Below are 13,167 nucleotides of genomic sequence, written 5' to 3'. Positions count from 1 at the left end.
CTAAGGTTGCTGTGCTCTCTGGGAGCAGAGGCGAGGTGCTCCTCCCTGTCCTGTGGCTGTGAGCGCTGCACGGTTACTACTCTTCTCATCTGTGTAACATAGTCACAATTCCAGGGGTCAAACCAGCCAACTTGCTCAAAACACACTTTCAGAGGTTTGTTTTTCTGTCTGTGCAACCTATTTACTTTGATTCCAGATGCAACTAGATGATTAAATAAAGTCAATCAAGCAATTAGGATACCATTGCCAGATGTCCTTTTTGCACAGCAAAGCTGCGCTGGCACAGCTTCCTCATGTGATATCCCTGACGGGGGCGGTAAGAGTTCTGTTCACCTGTCTCCTGCATGTTTGTAACAAGAAAAGTTATAAAATAAAGAAAATGATGCTTTCTGCATCTTCATTGTGTTCTACGTTATATTGTAGGGGGAGAGGAAATAGTAACTAAACAGATGGAGTAAGATCAAAGTATTCATGTTCAGAAGATTTTAGGTAAGAAATATGTGTTTGACTGTTTGTTTTGCTGCACTTTTTTAGCATTTTAGCTCTTTAATCTTCTATATATTTTCTCCAACATTAATACCAGCCCTTTCCCTGGCTCTTACACTCATTTTTTCCCCCTCTTAAAACAGAAGATGTGTGCTACACTTATGTCAAGCCCTCTCATGTTAAAAAGGGTTTTCTGAAAATGTCCTTGGAAAATAGCTCTTCCAGCTAGGTTTTATTAGCCAGCTGAAGGGCAGATTTGGCTGCTCCTAAGAAAGGTAGCTACATTGCAGATCCTCCAACACAGCATATGGCATGATTTACATATTCCATGCAGTGTCTTTTTTTTTTTTTATTGTGGTCCCTTTTTCAGAATACACACAAATCATGGAAACTTTATAGTGGGAGCTGCCATCGCTCTGCTCCTCAGTATCTCTGCATTCTCATTCAGATGCGCAGAGCAGAGACAGTATAGCAAGAAAAAAAGTGACAGGACGTGGGATTGCCTTCCTCCCCCTTCCTTACATACAGAACATAAAGCTTCTCAGCACCTGATCAAAGCCATTGCATTTTTTTTCCCTCATTATTCTGCTATATTATATCTACAAAGTTTTACAGCTCCAAACCTGTATCTGACACAATAGAGTTAAATATTCAACTTAAACTGTGTATAGATCATCATGTAATAAAAAAAATAAAAAATTACAAAACAATGCTATTTTAGACCATGTCAGCCTAAACCATATGGATGACAGGTGAACAAATCTTCACCTTTTTGAATAAATATTCCTTTATTCATCAATCTTTTCATGTTAAAAATGATGCAAACCAAATAAAAAGGCCAGTTATTCACAGCTCCAAACCTGTATAAATATTCAACTTAAACTGTGTATCATGTAAATAAAAAAAAAAAAAAAAACATTTAATTCGACAGAGCCTACAGTTATATCAGGGTTTTTACTATATGGGCTATTATAGGAAAGGTTTATGGTGTTTAGCTCTACAAAACAAAACTTATTTAGACGATGTCAGCCTAAATCATATTGATGACTTCACCTTTTTTGAATAAATATCCCTTTAATAGTTTAAATCTTCTAATGTAAGAAATAATGCAAGCCAAATAAAAAGGCCAGTTATACAAAAACATTTTAAACATGCTAAGAAAACTGAGTCAATATATAATATCTTTATAACCCTTTGTGCTTCTTAACAAATGAGTTTTTGAATATTCTTTATAGATGTGTAGCATTTTTCTTCTCAAATGTAAAAAAATGTGGTGCCATCTTGATTTATATTGTATTAAATGTGATTATTTTCATACATATATTCATAAGTGTGTTTTTGTAGAATACTAACGTGCAGGCTCAGACGAGGAACGATTTCGGCCCTGGCATTTTTCCATCTACACCGTCCCACTTATGGACCCCCAACTGGCAGGGTTGCCAAATGTCACTGACTCACGTTTTCCAACCCAAAAAATGTTCATAAACCGCCTGGATATATGAAATCTCGCCCAATTTGAGCCAAAGTCTATTAATCTCTTAGGCCATAAATTTAAAGAAAAAAACCACCATCCTAAACTGCCAGATTGGGAAACATCCCAACCTTGTAACAATGCAGGTAAAGATGGGAAACGTTAGCCTTTAGATGCAAAACCCCATCATGCACCGGAACATATTTTTGCTAAATATTCTAACACAAATATCGTAGTTTGGTTTAAAGAAAGTATTTTAGTTTTATTATAAATTTGTTTGTTGCAAGGAATTTACAGTTTGAAGCAACAGGATTTTACAGTTTGAAGAAATAGAAAATTTACACCATATGCCAACCTTCACAAGGATGTGCATGACAAGGAAGTACTATATATACTGCATGCATCATTTAAGTAGTTAACATTGTATTACTTCTTGAGCTCCTTGAGTTACTTATTGTCACAGGTAGGTGCTTTGGCTGGAGAGTAAGCGTTGGGGCCAATATGATTTAAGGAGGGCCGGCCCTCGTACGCTGAAATTAGGACCCGCCCACCGGGCAGTCCGAGCCTGCTAACATGTGGTGATGCAGCCATGAACAGTTTTTTTTTTTTTTTTCTTACCATTTTAATTGCTCATCTAAACTGTCTTCAGCAGTGGAATCGTTCTACATCACAGAGCTTTATTTAAAAGCAGTATTCAGCTACATAAATTTTGATTTATTGTGAATTTTTTCTTAATGTATACTGAAATAATTATAAATGCGCATAGGTGTTCTGATTCAATAACAATTTTTATGTAGTTTCAACATGTCCTATTTTGATTTCGTTTTTTATGGTAAATTATAAAAAACAGGTAAGCATCTGTTGCCACATGCTTGAATTCAGCATTGTTTATATATCCAGCCTCTAAATAAAATAAGCTGTATGCTTAAACCAAAGCTGAATTAGTGATTTTATTTTGGTCACCATTTTCTTAGTGCGTTGGTTCCTCTCTGGTACATTTCAGTTTATGAGGAGGAGATAAATGCTAATGGATCTGAGGATTTCTGGAAGTATTTTCCACCTGAGCACTGTTAAACCAAGTCTGCACCGCTGATAAAACCTTTCCTTTCTTATCTTCTTTTGTCTTCAAGCTCTTAAGCTAGTTTCCCACCGTTATTGCACTTTAACCCAGATCTGTGTCAGATACAAAATCAAGCTGGATTCAGACATGCTTCAGTATGGAGGGCACGGACGGCTCGACCACAACACTGATTTCTTCACTGAGCCCCAACCCTTGAATGGACGCTCCAACTCCATGCTGGTAAATATTTCCAACACCACACTTTGGCACATCTGAGGTCACCCTTTTTGTTGAATGTCACAGAGTCCTAGCTTTGCAGCACACTACAATTACAAATTCAGGGCTGCTGTTGTTGAGTCTAGGCCACTTTTCTCATAACCAATTCTGTATCAACATTGTATTCTGCATACTAATTCAAGCATGATTTGGAGGGTGTTGTATATTCACACCGAAGAAGAGGCAAAATTAAGCATGCTCAAAAATGTCAGCATGCATACTAAATGAGGATGGAGTGTGCTGTTGACAGACACTATTGTCCGACAAAGCAATAAACACATGTGGGCTTCTTTTAAGGAGTTGGTCACCGCTGAAACACATCAAAATGAGTTGTGGGCGGTAATGAGACAGCTCCAAAATTGGCTAGAAAAACATTTAATATTATTTTACAAAGGACAGGCATCTTTTGCTTTCAAATTCAAGGTCTTTGTGTGTATAAGTCTGTCGTTTTCCTTTTTTTCTTATTCTCAGCTTTACAATTTTTTTATCATGTCTACAATACTTTGTGAAAATATTCATAAACCTTAATATATATATATATATATATATATATATATATATATATATATATATATATATATATATATATATATATATATATATATATATATTATATATAGTAATTACATTAATTAAAAAATCATTTCTCTTTATCTTTGATGGCTTATTAGTAAATGGCTCTTTGTGCAAGAATATTTAACTAATGATTTATTAAAGGTACCCATTGTTACTTTTTAACCTTTACATATTTAATCTAGAAAATGTACATAAAATCTTCCTCTTTTTATTTGAATAAAACAATGCTCCAGGTAAAAGCAATTCCAATTTCAGATTAGGTTCAAGTTCGCAGGGTTGGCTTAATTCAGATGGATTACTGCTTTATGAACAGTGATATGTGATTTAGATAAGTTTTAAAACCTAAAAACGTCTTAAGACCACTGTGTGTTTCTCCGTACTGTAGAAACATGTGCTGCTTTGAGTTGGTATTTCATATGAAAACCCTACACAATGCAAAGAACCTATAAAGAGATGGTCCCATAGAAAAGTCCCAGTTAATAGTATTAATCATGCTGAGATCATGAGCGTCACGAATGCAGATCGCCACCATCACCTTTACTGTATATTTCCAGAGGTTTTAAAAACAAAACCCTTAAAGCAACATTGGGATGAAAAGGCAGACTGTTTTTATTTTTTAACTCAGTATGTTGAGCATCTTAACACGTTTGCTTATCTTCTATCCAACAGTTTCTGACAGATCTATCTACCCATTCATTAGTCATCAGATGAATATCACATTGACACCAGAATATATAACTTTTTTTCTGAAGACTGTCACAATATTAATACTACTTCACACAGTGACACTTGGTGAAGCGTTTTATATATAGAAATATATACTACCCTGACATCTTACACGTTCAACTTTTAATGTGATTGTTGTATCTTGAAGATAGATGGTTTTAAACTTTTCAGAAGAAATTCACAGCAGCAATAATGAGCAGTGCTGTCATTGATATTCATTGTTGTTTCTTTTTCTTCTTTTGCTCAGCAAATCAGAATACCTTTTAATGATGTGGTTTATTTTTACGCCGTTGAAGGCAGAATTTTGAATTTTGACTGCAGGAAATCTGCCTACATTATCCAGCTTTCTTGACAGTGTTTCTTTCTGTTGGAGAGAATTGCCTTTCCTTTAGTTGCTCAAACATGTTTGCATTCACCCCACCCACACCGGGTGGATATGCGTCTCTTAACTATTTTACTCGTTCAGTTTTACCATTGCAAAGTAATTTTGTAAGTGCTGGCAGCAGAAACAAAGTCTGATAAAATAGCTGTCCACGTGTTGATGTTTTCTACTTGTTTTATGTTGAATGTTTGATTTCTCAAATCTGTTTAATTGGTCTGAAATGGGGTTTGTAGTGAGGGAATGTTTTAAAGCCGTTCTAATGAGGTTTAAGTGTGCTGGCATGAAAAGGGGCTGCTTTCTTGGCAAAGTGCCACTATCTGCCTAGCCTGGGACTTTCCTCTTAACAACAGCCCCATAATTTACTGGCTTCCTCTAAAGCTTCTAATTCAACATAAAGAAATGATCAAATATGGCTACATGCATCAAGGCTAGATCCTACTATCAGGGGGATGGAAAGTATTGTATGGAATATCCAATGCCTTAAGTTTTGTTTGTGAATATTATATTTGCCTTCTCTGCATTTTCTTCTGCACAAGCTTGGCAGTTATCTTGAAGTTATTCGGTGTCGTGGGAATCCGATACACGACTACCTCCTTCCCCCCTAAGCAAACAATATGCATTATTCATGGCATCAGAACTTACCTTTTCATGTTCATGCCTTTAAACCTGTACAGAACCGTGTAGAGATGTAAGCTACCTGGAACAATGAGCTGCTGGCCCTCCATCATGAAAACCTCTTCAGGCTCATATGATCAAATGATTTTCGTCTTATTTTGTGATGCTTAAGAAACTCTGGCATGTTATCTCCCATGACAACCAAATATACAATTTTTGGGTCCTTTTATGTTTAATCCAATTTACATAAAAGAAAGGTAAGGTGATTTCAATCTGGAAAACTCACATGAAGGGAAAAGACAATTAGGAGAAATTCATTGATAGAATTATTTTGTCTTTGGCGCTCAGACCTCGGCAGGAAACATAGCGCTTAATTTTAATAGATATGCATGAACAGGAGCAAAGAATAGGGCTGTTTACCCCCAGTTCTGAAACTGGTGGTGGAGTGGAGATAGATGAAGTTGGTCGGTCTATAGACTGCTGGTTAGCGAGACGGTATGCTGAGCTTTATGGGGAGACCCAGTGGACTGCATGAGCTGATGCTAGAGCTTCACTCAGGGACCTGGAAGATGGAAGTCCAGTTGGATAACACAGGTTCAGAGAACCTGTCCATGATGGGCAAGCATGGAGCGACAGTGGAGAGGAAAAACTCCCAGTTGGGAAGAAACCTCTGGCAGAACCAGGCTCAATATGGTGGTTTTCTGCCGGACTGGTTGAGTAGAGACAAGGAACATAGTAAGAGTCCGGGAGGAACAACACTCTGATGAAGCTTTAGCTACGAAGATGTAGGAGGGGTTGGCAACTTAAACCCAATGAGATAGACTTTCTTGTTTGTGCTTTTTCTTTTTGACCACAAAATAGTTCTACTAAAGCATGACATTTCATTTATATCTAAAAAAAACAAGGAAACAAACCGGTTTAACGCTTGTTACATAAACCGCTAAAGGTTTTTACTTGCAGCAAATCAAAATTGTATCATTTTGTTGTTGCAGTCCTATCTTCATTCCATATGGAGAGGAGGGCATAACTACACGTTTCCCACTCTATCACTCATAATCATCATTGTCGTTGAACATGTTTTTTTTTTTCTTTTTTTTAAATATAGCTCAAAAAGAATTGCTAGTTCACTTAAAGGGTTTTCTGTTCCCCTCAGCTAAAAATGGGTAAAATACACTCTTGAAATGTTTTATTGATATATATCAGAGACCTGCCCTGCTTGCTTTATACACCCTGTGTGCTTCTAAACAGGGCAAACCCGGATGGCTTTTCTTGTGATTCTGAGATTTTTCTTTGTATTTTACCCAAACCAGATGTGTTATTGCCACCCTGACTTTTCCTGTCTGACTCGCGATATTTATGCCAAATTGCTGCATATGTTTGATCAAAATAGACCAAGGGTATATCTCAGTCAGAGCTACACAAGCACAGTTCCAGGGAATCGTGTACTTTTTAATTTCATGTAACGGCCCAACCTCTTATAATCTGGTGATTAATGGAAATTCCTCATTAAAGTGGAAATGAAACAGTCAACCAAACTAACTTAATTTATGATATTGTGCCTTACTATTATCAGTAATTCTATTACAAACATGAAAAATATAACCCTATAAAGGAAAAGAAACATAGTTATTTTTAATAAAGCGATGTTAAATACATACCAATGTATTCAACTCCGAGCTATACAGCCAACGAACGCTGTTACATCACTGCTCGGAGTGATGCAACATGGTAGCGCAGTTGTCAGGAAAATGATTAAGAGTTCTACTTTTCTTCTTTATTCGTTTATTTTTTTCACCTTTGTAATACAATTTTTGATAATGGTAAAACACAATCTGGTAAATTAACTTAGTTTGGTTGCCTGTTTAATTTTCACTTAAAGCTGAATACAAGTTGTTGGATAGAATTAAAGTTAACTTCATTAGTCATTAGATTTCTATGTTACTTTTCACTCTTGTTATGCTGAATAGATGCAATGGAATAATTTATTGTAGCAAAGGTTACTAGATTAAAAAAGAAACTGAATCCATCCTTGCATTTGGACGTCAAAATAATTAATCCATTAATTCCCAATTCTTTTTGTTAGTAGGTCCAAATGGTTTAAAGTAATGCTTAGGGTATAATGTATGAAGATGCATTTGCAAACAGAAATTAAGAAATGTGTATATTGCATCCAAATATTCCAAATATATGCTGTTGTTTTATGCCGGAACACGTAGAGAATGTTTATCTGTATGTTATACTCTTGAACACAACGTTGTGTAAGCGATAGGAGGAAAAGACAGACGACTACAAGCTGTCATTAAACTCTGTTATTTAAGAACTTTAAGGTTTGTAGTGCAGTTACAGTGAAAAAAAAGGTGGAATGATCAAGAATATATTTCAACATGTATATTCTTCAAAAACTAGCCTGACGTTGTCCTACTCAATTCTAGTCAGAATATGAGTCTGATACTGCTCCATAGAGCTGTGATTATGGGGCGTGTTTCGAACGGACCAGGAAAAAAAATGCCTCTGCACTCAATTGGATAGACCTACAACCAATAAGGGCCACGGAGTGCGTGACGTATGTTAATCGATGCATTGTTGTTGTCAACAAAAATCAAAGCGTGCAGTTGCGCGCCTAGAATAAGAAGATGAGCCTTGATCGCATTTCTCTGTTCCTCTTTTAAAATTAATTTGCTGTCGATATCTTCTAGAACAGACCTAATAGCAGAATCTACTCACCTCAACTCTCCGGCGGCAGCCATTGTTGTTGTCACCCAAGCGCGCTTTGGTCACGTGGTTGATTACGTTACTGTTGCTTATCTGTCCATCATCGTATAAAGCCCGCCCTGACAATTTGATTGGATCGCCAGAGGGTGGGCGATCATACTCGCGCTACTATGGAGCAGAGCCAGACCGAACTTCCCGACCTCAAACCTTGTGGGCGGGACTAAGTTCGGAATGGCACCCAGGCTATTCAAAAACATCATTACTCTCCTAAATTACTCTTCTACTATTAACACCTGCTTTAGTGTTTGTGTTTCAACCAAATCAGAAGGTAGCACTGCTCACTTAGGCTTCCCCGTTCACCTGTTTGTCTCTAGAAGGCAGGCAAAGAGACAAATGGAAAAACTGAGCTGCATTAAAAGGGTTTTGATGGCGTTTGACTCAGAGTTCTGAAGGACTGTGAGGAGCAGCTCTGAGGGATTCTACAACACCTCTACCCCGTTAGTCTGACCCAGGAGATGGTTTGCGTGTTATGGGAGACCGCCTATTTTGTTCCAGTAATAATGAAATACAGCCATCAGTTCCTGTTGCCCTGACATCATCTATCAAGAAGCTCCTAGAAAGATTCCTGTTGGCCAACCTAAATTAATAAACAAGCAACAGTTTGCTAAGCTTTATTTTTAGTTGATGATGCTATCATACACCTGCTTAAACAAACCACAATTTAGACAAGGTAGATAGAACTTAGAGAATCGTATTATTTATTTCTCCAGTGCATTTAACTCTATTCACCCTCTTGTGCTTTGTCAGAAAGCCTTGATGGCTACAGAAGGCATCCACAATAGCCCTGATTAAAGACTAGCTGACAAACAGACCACTGTTTGTGAGACTGAAAGGTTGTGTGTCCAGCTGGTTAGTTGACAGCTCAGGAGCACTTCAGGGGACTGTACTCTCATTCCATTTTACTGTATACCCCTCAGACTTAAAGTACCAGATTGACTCATATCAACTACCATCCTTTTTATCAGATTGTTGTACAACAAGAACAGTGCCTTTATTCAAGGGGTTCTTCAGACTTCTTGTGAAACAGAAATCCTGAGAAAACTAGTAGATGAATATCAATTCAGAAATTTGACTTATTTTGGTTTTAATAAAGTTTTTTGAATATAGTTGAAATCAATTTAATTGTGAGCTAGATGAAGCTAAATGTATGCACCCCTAGTTTTGGGTCAGAACGTTTACCCTAACCCCTAAATTTCTCAATCCCTATATAGACCAGGGACTATATATAGTAGATTTTGTAGTGAACTCAGTTAACTGACCGTTCAGACAGGTGATCACTCGTTTTTGCTCCCCGTTGGTCGCGTAACTCCGCCTCCACCCCACAGTGCCTGCGCCATCTTTGTTATTAGTTGCCCCTGTGACAGCAAGTCCCATGATGATTTCCGGGGAGAGCTCTCCATGCAAAGCATTCCAGGATACATCTGCTTGTCTAGTCTACATGGATGATCATTACTTTTCAACATGCATTGTGGAAAATTTCGATTCCACTACTTTTTCATCCACTAGATGTTCGGACACTCATCTAAAATGGCGTAACCACTATACAGTGCCCTATGTAGTGGTTAGGGCAGACATTCGGAGACAGCCTTTGTCTACCATTAGACATACTAAATGAAGGCATTAGCTGTTAAAATGTTCTACTTTTAAGGTATTAGTTTTGTTGTTACTGTAAAAAGGTGAGTTTTAATTTGATTTTTGGGTGTTGGTCAGTAAACTTTAAACTAGTATAAATTTGTTCTGCCAACTTAAGGCATGACTGAATGCATTATTCTAGAGTAATTTACTTTATTTCAAGCATGCTTCCTAATTTATGCGTATATCTTCAGCAGACATCAATCCTCTATCGCATTAGCTTAGGTTTCATCATCAGTGACACAGTTTCTCCAATCCGTTAACTTTTTTCTAAGTCTTATTAATTTAAACACAGTATCTAACCATGTCCCTCCTGGCCAAAATGTGAAGTTTAGTTAACTAGTGATCTGCTAATTTTGGCACACGGGCAAATTAATTAGGAGAATATGAGAGAGCGAGAGGGAAGAAGCAGACTGGAAGGAAATGATGGAGGCAGCAGGGACCCTTCTAAAAACGGGTTGTCAATTCTCCTTTCAAGGCTGCTTTCTAAAGCTTTGACAATAAGAATACAGCCGTGCACAAAGTGGATTTTTCTCCTCCTCTTCACACCTACCAGGTAATGACAAGAATAATCAGACAAAAGCCACTGCTGGGGATGCAGAAAGGTGCCCACACCATCCATGCTTTATTTAACGACTAAAGCTTTCAAAGTCTGCACAAACTTCTTTTTAATGTGTCTGACTGTTCACAAACTTCCTTGTTAGAAAGGGATAATAAACTCTCCATGTTCTCCAACAATGCATCTCACTGCAGCCTGTGAGTGCTCATAATGAGATCAAAGCAAAATGTCAGGAGCATTCTTGTATCCTGGTACTCTTGAGAACTCGATGCAACCCTTATAGCCAGTGTTTGCAAATGTGGTTGTCGTTTACTGTAATCTACTTAGCCCTGTCTGTAGGATCCTTTTGTATATTAGCAAGGGAATCAATAAAGCTCAAACGGATCCAACTCGCATAAACAAAATACTGGCATAAAAATTAAATTATGGATCCTCAAGAGATCTTAAAGATTGCATACACAATATATTGCAAAATATTTATTGTACTTAAAGGTACAGTGTAGGATTTTTGCGAATTTTGATGATCCACCCGGAAAAAGTACCTCCTCCAATATACCTTTAAACATTTACACATTTTCAAGGTTACAAGCACAGATCTTTTTGTGCTTAATTTAGATTATAATAGAACAAAAAGTAATTCATTCAGCCCCTAACATTATCAATGACCCCTTACACCCCCACCATGGACTGTTCTCCCTGCTGCCCTCTGAGAAGAGGCTTTGCAGCATTCGATGCAGGTAAAGTAGATTCTGCAACATTTTCTTCCCCACCGCCATCAGACTGCTGACCTGTTAAAAAAAACAACTCTAAAACATGTCATAAACTCTGCATCACACTGTTAACACCAAACCAAAAATACTGCATATTTGTACCATATATATTAATGCTCTAAACATCCATATCAATGTGTTTTTTGCACGTTTTTTTTTTTCCCCCACACTGTTTACATTTGTTCACTGCTGCCCTTTATGGCATGGAAATGTTCATTTACTCTCTGGAAAGCTGTACGAAACAAAATTTTGTTTTGTATACACTCTCTGTATACAAAAAGACAATAAAAGTTGTCTAAGTCTAATGAATCATTTTAGTTAGAAAACAAGATAAATGGGTTGTGTGGATTTCCATTTAGCTTCATTTTTAAAATACTACTCAGAAGCCTTGTTTGCACTTTCTCATAAGCCATCACTGTGGTTCTCAATAATTTCTTTTTTTATGAAATATACCTAAATGCCACATTTTGATCACTTTAAGTAACAAGTTTTGAAAAATATATATATTTTAATGTCTCTGATTAGTTACAGTTGCTTTGTATAAGACTATGCCATCAAGATTAAAATGTTGACATTAAAATTACATTTCTATGTACTTTGGTACCTGCAGAGCACAGTAGAATAATTGGCATTGATATCCAATCTGTCACCACCATCGTTTTTCAAAGCACCATGATTTAAGGGAAAAATCACAATGATGACTTTTACAGACATAACTACGAATTATAGAGTAAGTAGAGCTTTCTTGGCACGAAAATTGCATTCAAATTTCCTTTACTAATTGATAAAAACAAAATCTGATGCACTGAAAAAAGCCTTTTGGCCAACAACACATGAAACAATGTCATCAGTTTGAGGAAATGAAGAAACTCTGATCCCCCTAAAAAACCTGTTTAAAGATTTATGTCCAAATTCCATTACTCTGATTAGATAAATAAAGGGCAAAATCCCCTCTGTGCAAAAGGGGAAAAGGTGTTTAAACCAATTTATGCTTTTAAGTCCAAGAAATAGCCAAGCAAATTGAAACGCATTATCTAAAATTACATGGGCGTCTCGTAAAACCCCTGTCCCTTTTAAAATAACAATCAAGGCTTTAATTTGATGTCAAAAAGTACAATTACAATCACCCAATCTCTATCAAAGCAATATTCTCACAAAAAAAGTAGCCCAAGAAGGAAGAAAGTCCAAGAAAGAAGCTTTCTGCAAACCATTGTAAGGTAGTGTTTATTCTAGACAATGTGGTTAAGACGTGATCAAATTTTAAATTCAGTTTACCAGTTACAAATCTAACATAAAGCTGAGGTAGAAAGCAAAGCCATTTACACTTTTCACAGAGCCTCTTCATGCCGTCCAAGAGTGACACCATTTTTTTTCCCACAATCTGGTGATAGTGGTGGTATTTGAGCTAAATCACAGGATGTCTCCAGATGTTTATATTTGCAAATCCTTGCCATTAGGAGCTATTCCTTGCTCACCATGTTTTTCTGCATAAACCTATCCGCATATTGTAGTTCCAATTTTCCTAAGCACATGGGGTGGAAATTCTGTTTGCATGGACGCCACACTGTGAGACACAGAAGCCAAAAATGATGTGATTTGGTCCCGGAGGCCTTGCAGAACCATTGAGCATAAATCACACTTATACTGTACATAGAGGAGGATGTTCTTTCTCCAGGTGATTCATCAAAATAAATAATCCTCCTAATTGTCAATCATTGTCCTACATGTTTGTCCCCATTTTCACTTACTGGTGGTGAGTCAGACATGGTGGAAAAATTCTTTTGGAAAGTAAGCCTGTATGAAAGATGCAAACAGCAACTTTTAAACAGAGCGTGCAGGAGG

The 13,167-nt window shown here is 37.0% G+C and overlaps 1 protein-coding gene across 1 annotated transcript in view; it reads left to right on the top strand.

Annotated features, from left to right (window-relative positions):
• Nucleotides 1-13,167, top strand: part of gbe1b (glucan (1,4-alpha-), branching enzyme 1b) — a 159,808-nt gene that overhangs the window by 135,950 nt on the left and 10,691 nt on the right. Inside the window, exon 15 of the mRNA XM_038294400.1 lies at nucleotides 3,140-3,257. Coding sequence (XP_038150328.1) covers nucleotides 3,140-3,257 — 118 coding nt within the window. The remainder of the gene's footprint in view (nucleotides 1-3,139; nucleotides 3,258-13,167) is intronic.

Source organism: Cyprinodon tularosa, unplaced genomic scaffold (assembly GCF_016077235.1).
Source record: "Cyprinodon tularosa strain WSP-4 unplaced genomic scaffold, ASM1607723v1 ctg34, whole genome shotgun sequence".
Taxonomy (NCBI): Eukaryota; Metazoa; Chordata; class Actinopteri; order Cyprinodontiformes; family Cyprinodontidae; genus Cyprinodon; species Cyprinodon tularosa.
Note: the sequence above shows the minus strand (reverse complement) of the source record. Positions and strands in the feature narration are given on the sequence as shown.